The 20,982-nt window shown below is 35.6% G+C and overlaps 1 protein-coding gene across 3 annotated transcripts in view; it reads left to right on the top strand.

Moving 5' to 3' along the window:
* TPP2 (tripeptidyl peptidase 2) overlaps positions 1 to 20,982 on the top strand; it is a 68,141-nt gene that overhangs the window by 26,492 nt on the left and 20,667 nt on the right. For all 3 annotated transcript variants that reach the window (XM_063102437.1, XM_063102435.1, XM_063102438.1), the window contains exons 9-23: positions 1,747 to 1,874; positions 2,347 to 2,446; positions 5,847 to 5,995; positions 6,727 to 6,842; positions 7,384 to 7,552; positions 8,270 to 8,427; positions 9,112 to 9,188; positions 11,796 to 11,902; positions 14,499 to 14,653; positions 15,845 to 15,961; positions 16,183 to 16,283; positions 17,516 to 17,612; positions 18,796 to 18,933; positions 20,274 to 20,518; positions 20,777 to 20,855. In XM_063102437.1, coding sequence (XP_062958507.1) covers positions 1,747 to 1,874; positions 2,347 to 2,446; positions 5,847 to 5,995; positions 6,727 to 6,842; positions 7,384 to 7,552; positions 8,270 to 8,427; positions 9,112 to 9,188; positions 11,796 to 11,902; positions 14,499 to 14,653; positions 15,845 to 15,961; positions 16,183 to 16,283; positions 17,516 to 17,612; positions 18,796 to 18,933; positions 20,274 to 20,518; positions 20,777 to 20,855 — 1,936 coding nt within the window. The remainder of the gene's footprint in view (positions 1 to 1,746; positions 1,875 to 2,346; positions 2,447 to 5,846; positions 5,996 to 6,726; positions 6,843 to 7,383; positions 7,553 to 8,269; positions 8,428 to 9,111; positions 9,189 to 11,795; positions 11,903 to 14,498; positions 14,654 to 15,844; positions 15,962 to 16,182; positions 16,284 to 17,515; positions 17,613 to 18,795; positions 18,934 to 20,273; positions 20,519 to 20,776; positions 20,856 to 20,982) is intronic.

Raw genomic sequence — 20,982 nt, 5'->3', positions numbered from 1 at the left:
ATCACAGTGGAAAAACAGCCGTCACAGCGGTTCAATGATAACCATTTGTCTCCTTGACCTCAGGCCCCCATTCCCATGGTCATATCTTTGGTGTCAGTGGTGCCAATCATTGCACAATGCCTGAGATCTCAATTTCATGCATTCCCATGCTGTCCTCTGTCGCTCTTACTTGGTTAGCACGCCCTAATTGTTCTTCTGAGACTTGCAGCCCACAGCCTCTTCTGGTATTTTTCACTGTTGGCTCCACTGCGTCCCCCCTTCTCTTCCCAGCCAGTTTCCACTCATGCTCTGAAGCCTTCCTCAGTTGTGCTTGCCTGAGAGAACCCCGCACTTGCTGAAACTCTGCTGTCCCTTCAGTGCGCCTGCGCCTGGTCTGCTGCACTTACTTGTGGTTGTGTGTACTCAGTGTCCCCCTTCCTCAGCTTGCACGTCTCTCAGTCCATGCCGGTTTGTCTCACATCTCCTCCCCTTCTCCCTGGTCGTGTCATAAGTGTCTTTCGCTGGCAAATCCAGTGTTGTGGCCTTGGCCTCATGTTAACCTTACCTCTTTTTTCTTTGTAATAGACTATTTGAAATTACCCTGTTTAGGGTAATTACCTATTGATCATCTCCACTCCACCACCAGGCCATTCAAATACACCTAACATCTGGTTTAAAGCTCTTTATTTAAAGTTCTACCAGCATGGAGACTTTACCAAGCCAGACCCCATGGTTTGTTGTCTTCAAATAACTTACCTTCTCAGATAAGTGGTATTAGGTTTCTTGAGAGACGTCACTTGGCTACACTTGTAACCTGCACCCTGTAATCCTCAGTCATTTCATTCTTTAATGCAGTCTTGCCCCTTTTCCCCTCACTTCATCATCTTATTTGCCCAAGTATTTCTTTCTCTCCTTCTTTGACATTCATCCTTTTCAAGTCATCTTTCCCTATTATTCTCTCCTTGCTCAGGTGTTCACACATGACTTTGGAGGGCCCTGTGTCACTGAACCTTTTTATATTTACTCCATTTTCTTCTTCATGGTCTAATTTCATGTTCTTTGATTAATGTCAGTAAATTTTTCTTAATTGTTGTCAAGCTCTAACTAGAGTTCTTATATTTTAAAATTTTCTAAGTCCTTCCTAATGCCATATCTTCTCTTTTCCTTTGCCACTAAAGACGTTAGTTCTTTTAGTCAAACAATTCCTAGTCATAAATGTATATGTAATCCCCTGAGGAGTTTTTTCTGAATATATTAAGTGGGGGATGGGAATGAAACCGCCTGTTGCCTTACTGCCCAGTCACTGCTAATATTTTAGTACTTTGTGATGTATCTTCCCATATAAAGTTTTACAACTAGCACTTTCCCCACATTTAATAATCTGGCCTCATAACTCCTTTCCTACACCAAAACCCAGTGGGGGTGTATCACTTAGAATGGATGTGTCACGTTCCACCAAGGGTGGATGTGCTGAAACATATGTAACCATATTTTTGAACAAGAGTTTGGTACTGTAAGCACTTTGGGAATGGAAGCTGAGCATTTATAGTTTAAGATTGTCTGCTGAGTGATTCTAATGCACACCCCCTTACTTATAGTTGCTGTTTTAATTCTGCTACTTGGAATTCATATTTTACCTTGTTTTGTTTTTGTTTTTGCTTTTGTTTTTTATATAAACTGTATTTGAAAATTTTTTCATATCAGAATAGTGTATTTCCTGAAAAATGGGACAGTTTCATATATTCAAAGGAATTCTCTCTTTTTCAGGAGAATTTGTGAAGTCATTAATGAAGCAGTGTGGAAGCATAATATAATTTATGTTTCAAGTGCGGGAAATAACGGTCCATGTCTTTCTACAGTTGGTTGTCCAGGTGGAACTACATCAAGTGTGATAGGTTAGTTTTCTGTTTTAGAAATAGGTTTATTTAAAAACAGTCAAACAAAAAAACACAGTTAATCAAATGTTAATTATATCTCCACTATATGCAGGACACTGTAGACCTTCAGTGTGTCCTCAAAAACTTAAAGTCTAGTAGGAAACCAGCTTATCTAGAACTTATTGTCATTTAAAGTAGACTGGAATAAGTGGTTTAATAGAAGTACACATGCTCACTTTTAGGTACATTATTTAGTCCACATCATAATTCTGGAAGATAGTTATTTTTATATCCAAAAGCAAAGCATTTAGTATAATATCTGGTAAACAGTAAACTACACTTGTTTCCTTATTAAATTTTCTTATCTTTTAATTTTACAAGAGAGAGAGCTGATATAGAGAGATTAAGCAATTTACCAGAGTGAATAGTAGATCTAGAATTAAAATCTACATTTTGTTTCCTTTTGTTAATGATGAAATCCATCCCTCAGGTGTTGGTGCTTATGTTTCTCCTGACATGATGGTTGCTGAGTATTCTCTGAGAGAGAAATTACCTGCAAATCAGTATACGTGGTCTTCTAGAGGCCCTAGGTAGGTGCATATGGGATCGTTACATACATGTGCTTAAACTTTACGTGGTTGGGAGGGATAAAGTTTTAGATAAATTTAACTGTTCTTTCTATTGGCTTTTACTTTTGTCAGCTGTCAGCATTTTTGTTTTGATTAACAGCTTCATCTCTGGCACAGATAATTAAAGAAATAAAACACAGTTATTGAATTGTTAGATCAATGACATAACTATTCTGAGTATAAATTCTTATGCCTATATCCATAATCGTTCATTTATGAGGATCTAAAGAAAAAGTAAGGACTTGGTTATCTTTAAAAAGTAATGATGGCCTTATTTTAATGAATTTTGATATTTGAACTTTGTTGAAACAAAAGTCCTACACTTTTGTAAAGCATCACAGTTAGAGGGCCTGCATACCTTTGTTCATGCTTTTGAAGTTATAACTACTTAGAACAATTTTGGGTGAGATCCATAAGTAAACAAATTCTGATTGACAAATGAAGTTTATCTGTTTTGGTTCCTTGAAACCCTTTATGAACTATATTTGTCTGATTCCAGGAACTGATTTTATCTCTCAAGAGGTTTATTCTAATTTGTGTAAGGCCTCATTATGATATCAGTGGATACAGGTACCTGCTGAAGAATAAAGCCTATTTTAATTCATCCCTTTACCTCTTTGGAGTTAATTTAGAAAAAGAATAGACTTTGAATACAGTTCAGCAAATACCTTAGTGCCTGCAGTGGGCAGGGCATAAATGGACAGGTTGTGATCTGAGTTCACAGTGCCGTTTTAGGATGCCGGGACTGCAGAGGTGGGAGCAATCCCTTGCACCTTTCATGGACGAGATGGTCTTGGAGTTGGCCTTGAAGGATGGATAGGATGTTGAGACACAGAGAAGAAGGGAGTTTGAATGGCAAGAATAGCATGAACCCAAAGATAAGTAGGTTTTAGTGTAAGGTTTTGGGGGAAATAACTAGTAGTTGGATATGTTTGCAGTGTAAAATAGATAGTAGGGAATATTGGAAGATATGGTAAAAAAAAATTGATTGGGATTAGACCAAAGTGTTAATGTTAAATTTAATTCTCTGAGATACATATATCTTCCTAGTCTTTTCTCGGTAACTTCTTTAGAAAATAAACATATCTACATAATAATCCTGTTCATTCTATAATACACTGTTTATTATAAACTTAGTCATTGGGAACAGTCAGGTTATGGATCTCCCCAGGGTCAGAAAAGCTTTGCCTTCTACCATCACCATAGACTATCCTCGTCAGCCCAACTAACGTCACTAAATAACAATGACTAGGGATGAATCAAAAATTAGCAAAGGTTTATGTGTTTTATTTTCAGTTAAAAGTTTTAATTACTAAACATGTTAAATATCTTCTCAAAGTGATTTTGAAGTTTTAAGTTTTATCTTATACTCAATGTAAAAATGAAGTATTAGAGAGTGTTAAAGCCAGCCTTTGCCAATCTTATTTGCCATAGAACATTTGAAGAATTATTTTAAGAAAAACCTAGGAGTTCACGAATTATGGGGGAAAGCTTGGATTAAAGCAGATATTGGTTCACAAACCAATTCTTCTAAGAACTGAGGGAGTGTGAAGTGTTATTGAAAATATTTGGATTAATTGGTAGATTTAATTATTAGACCAGGTATAAAATATAGAACATTGGCTAATGATCACATAACGGAGTATGCTCCATAGTACTCTTTGAGAAACACTGCCTCTTGGTCAGATTGACTGTCAGATGTAGCATCTCCATGACTTCTGGTGTTTGCAAGTGTGGCATATTTCTTTAAGAAAGATTAACAATTAATGTCTACATAAACAGGTTTTGAATTTTTATTATATAATTTTGAAGAAAAATATCACTAGGTTTTTAATTTTAAGGAAAATACTTATTTACATTTCACGAAACTTCATTTTTAAAATACTGATTTGAACACCTAGAAAGGCTTTATGATTAGCTGCTTTAACAGGCTAGTGGGAAGTTAATAAACAGTGAGAATTCATGACTCTTCCCAGTTATTTTTTCCAATTATAAAGTGTCCAGTGTTCATTGTAAGCATCAGTAGACAATATAGATAGTGCAAACAAGAAAGTAAAAATCACTCTCAATCTCATTACCTGTGATATGTATTATCTGTGGGTGATAATTTGATGGACACTTTTTTTAGTTATTTTCTTATGCATAAATGAGAGATTACACTATTCAGGCACTTTTGTAGCCTACTTTTGTCACTCAGTAATATAGGGTGGATATCTCTTTGTATCAACAAATATTCACCTAATAATATTTGTTTTAAGATAGTCACTAAAAGAGGTGCAGCCAACCCATTCATGTGCATTGCTTTCAGCTCTATAAAGATGTAAAACCAAATCACCCCAGTATTCCTAGTCAGGAATAAAAATAGCTCACTCTGTTGGGGGAAGAATAGTAGAGGGACAGTCTAGCAGCCTCTTGGGAAATTTATGGCTACTCTTCCAGGGAGGAGGAAGTAGTGTGCCATGATTTTGTTCCTTTACTTGAGACAGACGACACAGCTTGTGTAGGATGACAGTGTGATTGTCACTCTAAGTGCTCTAACTTATTAGACCCGCTTAGCCAACGCCCTTGTCTGGCAGTCCTGTTAGACTTGTGCTGTCCAGTATGAGAGCCATCAGTCACATTTGGTTAGTCTGAATTGAGATGTGCTGTAAGTGTAAAATGTACACTGGATTCTGAAAACTTAGTGTAAAAAAGAATGTAAACTAATTCATTTTTATTTTTTTCTCTCAATTATGTGTTAAAATGGTAATATTTTGGATGTCTAATTAAATATATTATTAAAATGAATTTCATCAGTCTCTTATTACTTTTTTTTTAATGTGGCTTGTAGAAAATTTTAAATTACATGGCCCACATTATATTTCTATAGTACAGTGCTATATTAGAATTTAAACAAAGGGGAAAGCTTCTGCTTAGTATAGATAAGAGGGAAGTACATTAATTAAGGTCTGAGTCTGAGCTGTGACATTCATTTATTTTCTCTGTGTAAATATACGTGACATCTGTGGCCTGGATACATACACGCGCGCGCACACACACACACACACACACACACACACACAGATTTCTGTCTACTTACAAAGAAAAAAATAAATGCATCATGGGGAAAAAGCTATGCTGGGTATTTTTTCCCTGATTCCACATAATAATACGAGGGTACTTCAGAAAGTTCATGGAAAGATTCATATTATTTATTTTTCCAGAAACTTTTTGAAATACCCTCATATCTTTGTTATTGTTTGCAATGACTGCACATAGTCCATAGTATTGTACTATAATTGATTTGACCAGTAGCTTCCTTAAGAATGTTCACGCATATCCAACTTTCATCATAAGCGAACTTTACTCGCTTTCTGTTTAGTGCTGACGGGGCCCTTGGCGTGAGTATCAGTGCACCGGGAGGAGCCATTGCTTCTGTGCCTAACTGGACGTTGAGGGGGACTCAGCTAATGAATGGGACATCGATGTCTTCTCCCAATGCCTGTGGAGGCATTGCCCTGATACTTTCAGGTAAGGACATTGTTTATTACTCTTATCGCAGACCAATATTTTTATTTTCTGTTATTCTCATGGTGAGAACATATATTAAAATTGCTAATGTCCTGGGCACAAAGTAAAATTTAAGGTAGAGGTTTATGTGTTAGTGATAATTTGAATGTGTGTATATTCACTCAGCGTGTATATTTATTGGCTGCCTGCTGTTAATGACTAAGCAATATTTTAGCTCTGAGACTAAAATAGTGAACAAAACCTCAAAAATATCTGCCCATGTGGAGTTCATATTATAGTTAGGAGAGCCATACTTTGAACAAAATAAATAACTGTTTATACATGTTATAAGGTGATGAATGCTGTGGAGCAAAATAAAGTAGAAAGGGAGGTAGTGGTTGAAAACCACTGCCAGTAATCACATTGTTTGCAGTGTTGCCAGCAGTGTTGTAAAGAAAATGGCATTCAAATGCCTTTACATGTCTGCTTCGTACATTTACATTACCTCTGCATAGCCTGCATCAGTGCCACTGCAGAATGGGCACACAGTGATTTGTGTTGAATGAAGTCATTATGTGATGCAAGTAGTTTGACTGAGACTGTTTAGTTTGCTTAAAAAATATATTAAAAAATGAATATTGAAACACAAGACATTAAATCCAGAGAGCCTACATGTCATCATCCTAGTAAGGGGAAAAAAGTTTCATATAGCAAGTTATCTAACACCACTTTCTTATATTTTTTAATTTTAGGTCTGAAAGCTAATAATGTTGACTACACAGTTCATTCAGTCAGAAGAGCTCTAGAAAACACTGCAGTGAAGGCCGACAATATAGAAGTATTTGCCCAAGGACATGGTATTATTCAGGTATTGTCACTTATGTGAAAAATGAGTTGTAAGTTGTCATTAAGATAGTATTTTAAATATTATTGGATAATATTTCCTATTATAACAGTGATTCAGTATGTCTGAATTCTAGATTATATGGTCATAGTAGAACTGTATGCATAAAGGATAAAAAAACAGATTTTGTAGTTAAGACAAATTTGCACTAAGAGAAATATAAAAGTTGAAGGCCACGTAGAGGTTGGCAATTCAAAGCAAAGAAGTACAGGGCAGAAACTGGCAAATCATAGTAGCATACAGATCAGTTCCTACATCTGATCTGAGAATAAGTGTGAATAGTGTGGAGAGGACAGTGTGTCCAGTGGTCCATTAGACTGGTATTTTGTCTAAAAATGTAGAATTGCCCTCTTAGTTGGAGTAACAGATACTTAGAGATGGAAATACAGAAGCTGACTTTTTGCTTGTACTTTGCTACAACTGAAATCAAAGTGATTGGTAATTTGCAACAAAATTCTTTTTGACCCAACCATTTATATCTTACCATTTATATTCTTTTAATTAGGTTGATAAAGCCTATGACTACCTCGTTCAGAATACATCATTTGCTAATAAATTAGGTTTCACTGTTACTGTTGGAAATAACCGTGGCATCTACCTCCGAGATCCTGTTCAGGTGGCTGCACCTTCAGATCATGGCGTTGGCATTGAACCTGTATTTCCAGAGAACACAGGTACGAAATAGGCTAGCGATAAGCTGAAGTGTTCACATTTGTGGTTTGAATGAATGGTATCATAGTAGAGAAATGCTGTTTGGGCTAGTGTTTTGAAGAGAAAACGTGAATTGACAATGTGGTTGTTTTAAATCTTATAGACTTAAGGGAAAATATTAGAACAAAGAGGGGTCCCAGCACAATGGCAGCTCAGTTTGCATCTGGACTACTGAGGAAAAGAGTAGAATGGGCCTTCAGTGACCTACAGTTTTATTAAATTGTGGACAAGAAAAGACGAATTTTTTTTTTTCTTTCCCACTTTTGCTACTTGAATATAAGACATAGCTTTCAGTTAAAGTGTGGGAAGTAGAAGCAGCCAGAGTGACCTGCAGCTGCATTAGGTGTAAACAAAAATAGTCATCACTGTACGTTCGGCAGTCTTCATTTCACTCACATGCTGGTCACTGCATGCAGTGATGAAAAACATGCACTAAAACTCCTCTTTTCAAGATTGTAGTAGTGTTTGGTGAAAATATCAATGGATCACGAATATTCTGTAATGAAAGGAAAATTCTGTGACTTTTTTATATGAGCTGTGTTTTGATGCCCATGTCTAGTGCATTTTACAACTGACCAAACTAAGTTTCTAAATTTTCTTGAAAGAACATAGAACTTTTTAAATGGAAGAAAGAAAAAAAAAATACTAATTTTTAAAATTTTTGGTCTTTTTAATGCCAGAGAACTCTGAAAAAATATCTCTTCAGCTTCATTTAGCTCTAACTTCAAATTCATCTTGGGTTCAGTGTCCCAGCCATTTGGAACTCATGAATCAATGTAGACACATCAACATACGTGTGGATCCCAGGGGCTTAAGAGAAGGATTGCATTATACAGAGGTATTGGTGTATCTTCATTTTTAATTTATTTGCTCTTAAAATGTTGTGAAGTTAAAAGTAAATGATTCTAAGTGTATTTGCAATGTATTGCTTTCTTTTTAAGAAACAACTAGACATTTCCATTTGCCAGGTTTTATAGCTTTCTCTGGTATATATATTTCAGCAGTGAGTTTCTTAAAAATATCATGCTGTGTCCCTGTGTGGAACAGGAAAGGGAAAGAAGCTATATAGCAGAAACTCGTCAGTTAGGTCCCCCTCTAATTGGTCATTTGTTTAATTCAGCTAAACCTGGGCTGCACTTGTCTTTTAATACTCAGAAGAAGAAAGCATCTGTTAAACAAAAGGTAATTGTACATAAGCATAGAATAGTATCATAACAGTATCTTTACCTCCAAAGTTGTTTGTAACACTAGTTTGAGCTAATTTTCCATTGAGGGTAATTAAAGTGCATTTATTTTCTACTTGATGTCTCATTTCTCCATTGTCTGAATTAGTCAAGAGTTGTACATTTATTTGTTTGGCCTGTTTGCTATTAATTACGTGACCCAGTGTCAGGAAATTGGTGCTTAGGGTCTTTAAATTTTAAGATTAGATTAATTTATTCTGTGAATAAATTAAAACTTTCTCCCCCGCTCTTTTAAAAGCTTATTTGTGAATATTGAAACTTACCATTTTTTCTCCAAGGTATGTGGCTATGACATAGCATCCCCTAATGCAGGTCCTCTGTTCAGAGTTCCAATCACTGCAGTTATAGCAGCAAAGTAAGTAACAGGTTATTCACATCCTACTGTTATATCTCAATTTACAATGGCTATTTTATGGAGTAGTTTGGACTTTTAATAGATTTCTAGGCCAAAACCAGGAGGCTAGGATTTAGTCTTAGTCTGCTCCTAGCTAGCATTTTTAGGTGGCATGTAGTCAGCCATGTTATTTATTTCTTGTTAACTGTCAGAGTAATTTGTGACATCTGGTATCTGCCCTGCCCTCCACTGAAACTGCTTCTGCCAGAGCTACTGATGACCTTGGCATTGCCCACTTTAGGGGGATATCTTCACCTTCATCTTAACCTATGCCTCTGCAGTTTTGACAATATTATTTTATCCTCTTCTACTGCCACCCTTTTCGTCCCCCCTTGTATCTGGGATTACTCTCTTCTGGCTCTTCCACTTTTCTAGTCACCTACTGTTTCCACACTCTTAACTTTCTGTCTTGTCCACCCTGGAACCAGGGAACTCAAACCTGATCATATTACTTTCTGCTTAAAATATATCAGTGGTACCTCCAGGGATCAAGTTCAAGCTCCTTAAAGTAGCAGACAATGATCCCTCACAATTATAGCCCCAACCAGTGTTTCCTGTCATTCCGTAAACGAGATTACACATTTTAACCTACACTGATTTTGAAACTCTAGCTTTCCTCCATGTTTGTGCATTTACACAGCTGATTCCTTTGCTGCCTTTCGGTTCCTTTCCTCCATGTTTGTGCATTTACACAGCTGATTCCTTTCGGTTGCCTGTCTCTTAATGACCAGGCCCATTCCCAGTCATCTCCAGGTGAAGGGAGGCTCTTCTCTTTCATGGCACTTTTTACATGCCCCTGGACAGACTTTAGTATGTTGTGCTTTTTATTTAATATACACCGTTCAGCTGTGAGCCCAGTGAAGGCGCAGGGACTATCTTATTCTTTCCAATATGGAGCCCTTTATACATTACGTACAAATAAAACATCCTTAAATAGATGAAGAATGATGTTGGGAATATGAGAGTACTGGAAACAAGTAAAAGTTCTAAGTTAACAGTTTCTATTGAGTTAGTTTTTGGGTAAATACTAAATATGCAGCAGGTTTCAGTGGGGAGAAACATAGGATGTGATTGAGGAGACTAAATTTTTTAAAGTGGCATATACATGGAAGATTGCACAAGAGCTAAATTCTCAGCCATATATTTCCTGGAAGTCCAGTAGGAATTTAGACAGGGTAATATATAAGATCATCAGGAATCAGCTGATACATCATCTCCTTCAGGAAGCTTTCCCCAGGCTCCCTTGGAGTGAACCAAGTGCAGTTGATCCTTGAACAACACAGGTTTGAACTGTGCAGGTCCACTTACACACAGATTTTTTCCAATAAATATATTGGAAAAATTTTGGAAATTGTGGCAGTTTGAAAAAACTTGCAGACAATGTATAGCCTAGAAATATCAAAAAAATTAAGAAAAAGGTATGTTGTGAATGCGTAAAATATACATAGATACTAGTCTATTTTATCATTTACTACCATAAGATATACATCAGTCCATTAAAAAAGTTAAAAATTATCAAAACTTACCCAAATACAGACCATACATGGTGCCATTTGCAGTCAAGAGAAATGTAAACAAACATTTTCTTTTCTTTAGCTTACTTTAAGAATACAGTATATAATACATATACAAAATATGTATTAATCGACAGTTTATATTATCAATAAGGTTGCTAGTCAACAGTAGGCTATTAGTTAAGTTTTAGTTATAGGTGGATTTTTGGCAACACGGGGGACCAGTGCCCCTAACTCCTGCTTTGTTCAAGGGTCAACTGTGTTCTTCCTCTGTTCTTCCCCTCAGTTCTTGTCTGCCTGGAGCATGTTATGTTAAATGTCTCTGATGGTTTTTCTCTCCTCCCTAGATTGTCTAAGGCAAAAGATCATATTTTATTCATTGTTACATTTCTAGCTCCCTCCTAACAACAGTGCCTCACATATAGTAGGCACTCATTAAATGTTTGTGATACTGACAAGAATTTCTCTCTAGCATATACTCTGTTTCCATAGCAGGTAGTAATAATTTGACCTTTATGTTTCGTTATGAAAGCAGGTTGTCTTTCTTTACTATTTTACAGCATAGGAGGGTTTTCAAGCTACAAGAGGGGCTTGATTTAATACCAGTCTTATAGCTGGCTAAAAGACAGTGTCAGTGACATAAAACATTATCTTTGATTTTAATATTTAGGATTCACTGTAGTCCAGGTTCTGGTAATTGGAAAATTCTGTGAATGTTGTAAAATGTAACAACAATTTAACTTTAACAACAAAAAAGAGTTCTTTTTTTTGTAGTGTGTATGTATCTTACTAATTATAAAATAGAAAAGTAGAAAGTATCATTTGTACCCTGCTCTCCAGAGGTTATCTCTGCTAACATGTTGCAAAATGGGATAGTATTATACCTACTGGGTACCGTTTTGTAAACAGCCTTTACGTCCCTGTATTTATTTTTAATAAACTATTGTCTTGCATTTTTTCAATAAAATCCAGAGTACCAGTGGGCTTTTTTATAAATATAGATCTGTTTTAATGACAGTATCACATTTAATAATTTATTTTTATTAATTTTCAGAGTCAGTGAATCATCACATTATGATCTGGCCTTTACAGATGTGCATTTTAAACCTGGTCAAATTCGAAGGCATTTTATTGAGGTTCCTGAGGGTGCAACATGGGCTGGTAAGTAAAATTAAAGTCTGTCTTGACCACTTATCTTTCTGTACATTCTAGTTCTATAAATATTAGGACTGCAGAAAGTTCATGTATTTGTAGCACATAATTTTCTTATAATACTATATGTATTGGCACTCTAGATTTGCTGTTAGGTTCAAAATGATCTAGTACTATTTTGCATTGGCTCACACATCAAATCATCTAGGCAGTCTTAAAATGTCTTAATATTCAAGGTTTTAACTTTATTTAGAGTAATTCCTTATTTGTTAATGATTTTAAACATATTACATATCAATTCAAACAATGCAGCAGTTGCTTAAATTTCAAACTGCTAAACTTTTAGAATTTCAGGAAATAGAGCTTCAATCTGTAGCTCTACAAATAAATTGAAAGTTTATAAAAGATTTTTGTTTTAGAGTTTCTGTAATGATACAATTGAGAAGTCAATATAGGGGGTGGGGTACATAAGCTACCACAGATCTCATATACTGGTGGAAGGAAACAAATGTAGGCAGTCAAGAAAGTGTCACCCGTTTTAGATTACTAGCCAACATAATTGAATACTTCTTGGGTTTGGGCACTCTGCTAAGCACTTTACACAGATTATCTCATCTAATTTTATCAGAACCCTTTTAGGTAGATAAATGTCATTATTAAAAATGGCTTATATTTTACTTAGGAATGCATTTTTGTACTTACATGTAAATGCAGATGTATCTCTTCTGAATTCACTGAAATAAAGAAATTACATGTGTGAGACCTAGTTTGGGAAGAGCTGGTTTTCTTTGTTGATTCCCCATACCATTTTCTGGTCATCTGCTCATGTGCAGTCCATCTGTCTGTCACTTGATATCATAGGAAAGGCAGGGCTTTTCTTATTTTGTATAACTGAGTAAGGGCAAAATAATAAATAGCAAAAGCTGGAAGTTAAAGCAATAAATTGAACAGGGTCCAAGATAGCCTGTTAATGTGCATACACGGTAATGGTGGAGCTATTGCAGCATGATAGCCCTCAGAGGGCAATCAGGAGTTGTACTAGATGCATTCATTAAACATCTTTCCATGTACCACCTCTGTGCTGGGCCCTTTTCAAAGGACTACAGTGTTGAGCTGCATAGAGAAGGAAAGACCCTGCTTCCAGAGGCCCTTTTGCCTAGGAGGTACCTTAGGAGCATCTAGTCCAGACCCCTTTCTTACTTTGTGGTTAAGAGAACCTGGGTTAGAGGGAAGCAGCATGGAGTAGTGGAAGGGCCAGGCTTTGGAGACCAGCAAGGCTGGGTTGAGATCCAGACTGCCATGCACTAATCGTTACCTGGGACAGGTTTCTTAATTATCTGAACTTCTGTTTCAATTATAAATACAGTATTTATACTCTATTGTAAGGATTACAGAGTTTATAAAGTGCTTGGTAGATAGATTGTCCATGTTGAGATTATATTCATAACACTTGATGGTTCTTCTGGGAGTTAGAGTCAGTTTCTGTGTTGAACAGCTCTGGGTCACCATTCATACAGGGCCCCTTGGAGTTGTATAGCTCAAGGCTCTGGTAAAATGAGCACTAATAAAATGAAAGAATAAAAATATGTGGTTAATTAATATCAAATTAGATATTTGTTTAGTGGTAAATGTCAGTAATTATAATACCCTAATAATTATGTTTTGTTTAGGTTGGTATTGAAAATAATTTTTTTTAATAAAAAAATATTGAATGATGTAGAATTGTTACTTCCACCAGAGCATTTAACAGTCTTAGATTAGAAATGTACTACAGATGATCTCTATTTCAAATAATTAGAAATACTGCCAAAACACTAGATTTTGTATTCTTAGCAGCTGATTAGATTCCAAGAGCTCTGTGCCCACTAATGCTTGTGATGAAGGGATTGAGCCTTGCTTCAGTTCTCTTGAATGAGAGTAGGTATTCTTTAGATATGCTGCTGATCTTACTTCACAGTGAACTTTGGCTTACTAAAAGCTCTGCCTTAGAGTAAAGCTGAGTGTGTGTGGCTCTATTAGGTATGCTTTCTAGAAGCAAACAGGACACAAAGAGACCAAGAGGGAGAGACCAGAAAAAATTATCAATGAAGTTGAGTGGATAGATAATAATGGAATTCAGGCATGATAACAAAGAGAAGTTTCCAAAATTATAACCCTCTTTACATTATCAGGAATTGATTGATTTTCAACTAAAACAAGAGGAGAGGAAGGTTTTTAAAAGGTACCTGGTTAGGATAATTATGTGTGCATCTACAAGGGCTCTTCAAAAAGTTCATGGAAAGACTTGTATTATCTTTTAATTCTTTATTCCCACGAACTTTTTGAAGTACCATCGTACGGACAGCTTGCTGTTTCCTGGTGTTTGCATCATGGTAGTGGTTCTTTTTAGTACCAATTTATTTCCCATTAAAAAATCTTCTAAACTTCCAGCTTTGTTAATATTCTGTTGATTCTTTGTTATTAAGGAAATATACGGATCGCATTTGAGTATATCATTTTATTCTAGACGTATTATTCCCCAAACAAGTAGTTATTATTAAAGCCACTTCATGTTCATTTTAAGTCTTACCAGTTTAAAACTTTGCTTCTTTCCTTCTTATTTTAGAAGTTACAGTATGTTCATGTTCTTCTGAGGTGTCAGCCAAGTTTGTCCTTCATGCAGTACAGCTTGTGAAGCAGAGAGCATATCGAAGTCATGAATTCTATAAGTTTTGTTCCCTTCCAGAAAAAGGAACACTCACTGAAGCTTTTCCTGTCCTAGTAAGTTTAATTGCAGTTTGAAATTCTACGATAATTTATTTTCCTTTTTCCTATGGACTTAGTATTTGAATTTGATTTCATAGTTTGTATTCAGAGCACATTGGGACTCTATATTTTGTTATGCCAAGTAAATGAAGTAGGAAGACAAACAGTCTAGGGTACTTGAAACTGTCAGAGGTAAACTTTCATCTCTTTTTAACTCTTGAATAATTTAGTTAAAGAAAAGAGCTAGTCTGGTAGATTCTGATGCCTCATAATTTGGACCCTGATTTAGATTGTTTGCTCATCATACAATAGATTATTTCCTTACTTAAGACTTTTCCACATGTCACTGAAGTTGTTGTATTATTGTCCTGTTAAGAATCTATGGGGTTAATTTGCTTTATAGGTGAAACTACTACTGCTCCATTCGTGTCTAATTTACCTCAAATAATGGCAGATCTTTATTCTGATCTTCAGTGTAGAAATGGTGACTAGTCCTTTTCTCCATAGAAGGTGAATGAACTGATGTTTTTTCTTAAACTTGCCACTTTTGTGTTTTCAGTCGGTCGCATAATCTTTCCTATATCTCTGATATTTCTCATTACTCTCATTTGGGCTCTTCTGTGTGTCAGTTTTATGTGGTTTATCTTTTTAAACTTTCTAATTCACTGATCACTAGAAAATTTAAAACTTAGTGCTAGGAACAATTTTCTTTCTTTTTTAATTTTTATTTTTCAATAGGGAGGAAAAAAAGATGTAAGTGTTCAGAATTTCATTTTGCTTTGGTTGCCAGGTTGTTTTGAGCCCAGAACTGAACTGTATCTATTGAATATTCTTTACCAAGTTGCAGTCTCCATTCTCTTGTTATTATTCTTAATCATTTTTCTTTTGGTCCTAATTTTTATTCCACTTTGTTTTTCACCATTATTTTACTGTATGTTCTTTCAAAAGCTGCATCAGATCTTTTACAACAAGAAGTGTAGGATTATGAGTAAATACCTGTGTGTATTTAAATCCCTGTACTCTGTCTATACAACTGTATTTGTCTAACAATTAGCATAGCTGGTAAAAGTTCTTTGAGTTTTCATGCTACGAATAGGAAAAGTTTGAAAGCATAGAATTGCTATGAAACAGCCAGTATTTATATTCTATAATTTGAGGAAAAATAAAAAGATAGATTTATATAATTGTTCTTATTTTTATTTGCAGGGTGGGAAAGCAATTGAATTTTGCATTGCTCGTTGGTGGGCAAGTCTCAGTGATGTCAATATCGATTATACCATTTCTTTCCATGGAATAGTGTGTACTGCTCCTCAGTTAAATATTGTAAGTTTTATGAGATTTTCATAATTTTTAATGTCAATTATTTGTGTTATTGAAAAATAATTTTGTTTTAAAGGGGGCATTACCTGTGGTTCTGAAAATAGCCATAGACATTGGTGCTTTTATTAGACATATTTATTTTTGGTACAAAATATTTATTTTTGGTACAAAGTATTTATTTTCGGTAAAGCTGGAAAAACTAATTTGGTAAATATCCTTTGTAGCATGCATCGGAAGGAATCAACCGTTTTGATGTTCAGTCCTCCTTGAAATATGAAGATCTGGCTCCCTGCATAACTTTGAAGAGCTGGGTCCAAACACTACGGTATCATTTAATGTTTTAGGGGCTACAGATGTTAATTATTGATTTGCAGGGGAGCGGGCGATATCTGACACTCTTTGAAAATAGTCATCCCTTTTAATCTATCTGAATGCTGGAGATGAACATGTTGTCCTCGCAGGTCTCTGAGAGGCAGCCCAGCAGCACCTTCCAGCCTCCCTGCCCAGCACTGTTAAGGGTGGAGGACAGTTGATTCCAGTCATGACTAGCTAGGATCAGTGGGCATTAACCTTTTTATTTCTTGCTGTAAAAGAACAAGTTAACATTCTCTCTGATATTATTTGTGAATTCTTACTGAATCATTTTTAGAAACTGCAGTACTGGAAAGTTTTATTGAATAGTAGAAACTTAATAGTCTACTGTTTGTGCCTTAATAGTCTACTGTTTGCTCCCCTGTGAAAGCAGGGCACCTGTCCTGCATATCGTAGCAGCAGGAAGCCTAATAGTAGTAAGTGCGTTAAGATAACCAGGGATAGTAGCCAGTGACACGGTAATGTCCAAAGATGTATCCCTTGTAGAATTATCAATACAAAGAAAAAACTTGTACCGTCTTAATGTTTTGCCCCTAAATCTTGAAAATTGGAACTAAATTTAAAGGAGATTATTAAATTTTACTGACATTTTTAATCCTACCAAAAACTTAATCTCCCAATCTGTGTTCTCCTTTGTAAATTTTGTACCTTAGTAATTTGCTTCAGAGGACTACTAAAAAGATTAAATGCCATTTCCTGAGGCAGCACGAGGGCTGAGTGTGGCCCCATATGTGGTGAACAGCAGCGGCAAGGGCCTGAGGTGGCCCAGCTGGGGTGGCTCATGCTGTGCAGTGCCGGCAGCTGTTTGGATAGGAGGGTGCAAAGCCAAACCTGTTCTTCAACATTGTTAGCAGTTTTCACGCTACAGTTGGGATTTGTTGTGTTAAGAGCTATTTGTTGACATTTGAAAATCTTTTTACCATAAAGAGATTACCTTCGTAATATCTACTGCAAAATTTATATTGTGTACGTTGATATGGTTCAGTCAATAAAGAATTATATAAGTTAATGATTAAAATATTATAAAGTATACTGAACAGGACAGTTGTTAGGAATGCTTATCTGTCACTTTTTTATAATGTGTTATATATAGATTTTGTTGCTTATGGTTTTCTTTCATTAAATGAACTTTGATTGATAAATGATGTGATTCTTTAAACCAGTTATGCAATTGCCTCATTACAGCCCAGTGAGTGCAAAAACAAAGCCTTTAGGATCAAGAGATATTTTGCCAAATAATCGTCAACTTTATGAGCTGGTCCTGACATATAATTTTCATCAAGTAAGTGTTTGCATAATAAAGTATACCCTTAGGATGAGTTTTTGTGTTTTGTTTATGAATCATAAAATCAAAACTGGAAGGACAGTGTATATGGTATATATGTATACTCATATATGCAGTGAAATCAAGTAATTAACACTGGTTAATTTAGAATTATTCTTTAGGAAGTTATGATTTGTAATTATCAAAGTATCATTCAGATATGAAATCACAAAAGTGTAATTCAGTGGTGACCTTGCCTTTGAGCCTTAGTGTTTTATAATCACTGACACCTATCCAGTGTACTTGTCCATCTGAGTTGGTGCAGTTAGATGTCTTGAAAATGCCCCAGGCCTTCTGATTTCGGTGTGGGGCGTGATTGCTTTCTGTGAAGCAGGCATTGGAACAATGGAAGATCAGAGTAGTTGCTTGGTGGAATGAATGGTAAAAGTACCACCAGCAAGAAAAAAAAAGGTAATTGAGACCAGTATAAATGCTGGGTCAAATAGTTTTTGTAGGATGGATGAGATTTCAATAAAACTTATTAAAATGTAATATGAATTTGGTTTCAATGTTAAGGAGATGGTTGATTTCAGTAAGTTGTAAGACTTCAGTTTCATAAAATAATTAAAGGTCCTGAAGAATATAGTCAGTCCTTTATGTCCATGCATTCCACATGTATGTGTTCAACCAACCACAGGTTGAAAATGTTCGGGGGAAAAAAATTCCAGAATGTTCCAAAAAGCAAAGCTTGAATTTGCCGTGTGCCAAGTACTATGTTGAACTTACATGAATGAAGTTGTGTAGATATTGTGTTAAGTATTATAAGTAATCGAGAGATAATTTTATGTATACAGGAGGATGTGAGTAGGTTATATGCCAGTACTACATCATTTTAAATGAGGGACTTGAACATCTGTGGATTTTGGTGTCCGCTTGGGCTCCTGAAACCAATTCCCCAAGGATATTGAGGGATGACTATTTATTGCTCTATTAATGAATACAGAAAGCTAGGTTTATATTTTTTAAGTCTGTAAAAGAGTGTCATTTATTAGTACATTTTCAAAATTTTTTACTACAGTAAATTATTTTAATACTTTTTTAATGAAGAAGTCCCATGTCGATAACAATAGAGGTGAAAATCTACATTAGAAATCATATATAAACCATGTCGAGTAATCTTTATTTATTTATTTTTTAATAGCCCAAGAGTGGGGAAGTAACTCCAAGCTGCCCACTACTTTGTGAATTATTATATGAATCAGAATTTGACAGCCAGCTGTGGATTATTTTTGACCAGAACAAAAGACAGATGGGTTCAGGCGATGCCTATCCACATCAGGTATGAAATTGGCAGTGATTTTTATAATTAAACAGAAGCTGTTTCCTGAATTAATGAATCCCTGATATCTTGTTATGATAACATTCATTTTTTTTTAAATCACCGTAGTTTTGCATTTAGTACTTTTAAAGACCATGAGAAGCGCTGTTGCTTATTGTAGTTGTTACAGAATAGATTGTGCTAACTTTTCCGCCGTGGAATTGAGCTGAATCATGTTTGGGGGTAGAGGAGGACAAGAGTGACACTTGCAGACTCGGGCCAGCATAGCCTCTGTGGTGCCACTGCCTCCTGCACACTGCCTCCACCTATCTGAAGGTAGAAAGCAAATCATCAGAGAGAAGCAAGCACCTTGAGATGACCCCAGGTCTGAGTGGGGTAAAGAACACTACAGCAGTGGCCACTTGTCTTCAGTTTATTAGTACTTTCAGGTTTACTCCTTCATTGGACCACTGTGTACTAAGCACTTGACAGAAACTGTGCTTAGTGCTGTCATCCCAAAGGGAAAAAAGTCTTGTAATCATGTAATTTACAGAAATTTTATCCCTGAATGAAATGTTATTATGAAGAAATGAGGTATTTCCTGTAACATTTATAATTTTATGCTGAATAATGAAAATAATTTTTTTTTCCAGTTATTCATTCAAGGAATGATATCTTTTTTTTTTTTTTTCCCCAAGGCAAGCAGCAGTCCCATCTTATTATAGACTGGATTACTGCAGTGCCATTAGTTTGGTTACTTTTTAAATCTTCTCAGAAGAAAACTGCTGAGGCAGAATACAGCATCCCATCCTCCTGAACATGTTAACTAGGTGGAGCATAGTAGATTTGTATTCCTTGATCTCCATTGGCTTTTGTTTTTCCTGCTATAAAGGCATGTGACTGTTCTGTTATGATATAAAGATTCAGAAGTCAATATGTGTATACATGTGTGTGTGCTGGTCTGAGATATTATTCAGCACCTGAATCTTGCTAATTTTTTGACTTCGTTCTGTGTATCTCTGAGGACCATGAACTAAGAATATCATTGTATCAGTCTTGAGCAGACACTGATTTTTGCTAATATGGGAGTGTTCTGTGGCAGAAAGAATGAGGGCTTTGGAGTCAGAACTGACTTCAGCGCCCTGCGCTCTACTCTTTGTGACCTTGGACAAGTCACTTGATGTCCTTGACCCTGGTCTGCTCAGCAGCACATGAGGGACTCATGTGTGTAAGTGAATGTATAGTATTTGAACTGTACTTAACATATTGTAGGCAGTAACTGTTCCTCCCTATCCTCAAATTTATATCCTCAGTTTACTTGGTTAAACTTACTTTTTCTGTGCATTGTTTTTCTTTTTTAGTATTCCTTGAAACTGGAGAAAGGAGATTATACAGTCCGACTACAGATTCGTCATGAGCAAATCAGTGATTTGGAACGTCTTAAAGATCTTCCGTTTATTGTTTCTCATAGATTGTCTAATACCTTGAGTTTAGATATTCACGAAAATCATAGCCTTGCACTTCTAGGAAAGAAGAAATCAAGCAATTTGACATTACCACCTAAATATAATCAGCCATTCTTTGTTACTTCATTGCCTGACGATAAGTAAGTGATAATGTTGCTTATTCTCAATGCCCATTTTTATACACGTAGTCTTTTTAATGTAAGGTTATTTCATTAGACTAATTTTATAGTACATTGTCATTTATCATTTTAGGCTGAGGTTATTTCTCCTTTTGATTTTTGAAATCTTAGCTATGGGAATTATTTCAATATGGAATTCTTTCGATGTTTTTCTCCTTAATTATCTTTGTGAAACTTTCTCTTTTGTTGCTTCCTTTCCTCTTTTAATTCTCTTATTAGAATACCTAAAGGAGCAGGACCTGGATGCTACCTTGCAGGATCCTTAACATTGTCAAAGACTGAACTTGGAAAGAAAGCTGTAAGTATTAGTTTTTTTGTACTGAAATTACCTATTCCAGAATTTCCATTTCTTTAAAGATGGGAATTAATTTCACATTTCAGAAGGAGTAAGAGAGAAGATATCCCTGGGGAAAAAAAATTTAATA

This window comes from Cynocephalus volans, chromosome 7 (assembly GCF_027409185.1).
Source record: "Cynocephalus volans isolate mCynVol1 chromosome 7, mCynVol1.pri, whole genome shotgun sequence".
Classification (NCBI taxonomy): Eukaryota; Metazoa; Chordata; class Mammalia; order Dermoptera; family Cynocephalidae; genus Cynocephalus; species Cynocephalus volans.
Note: the sequence above shows the minus strand (reverse complement) of the source record. Positions and strands in the feature narration are given on the sequence as shown.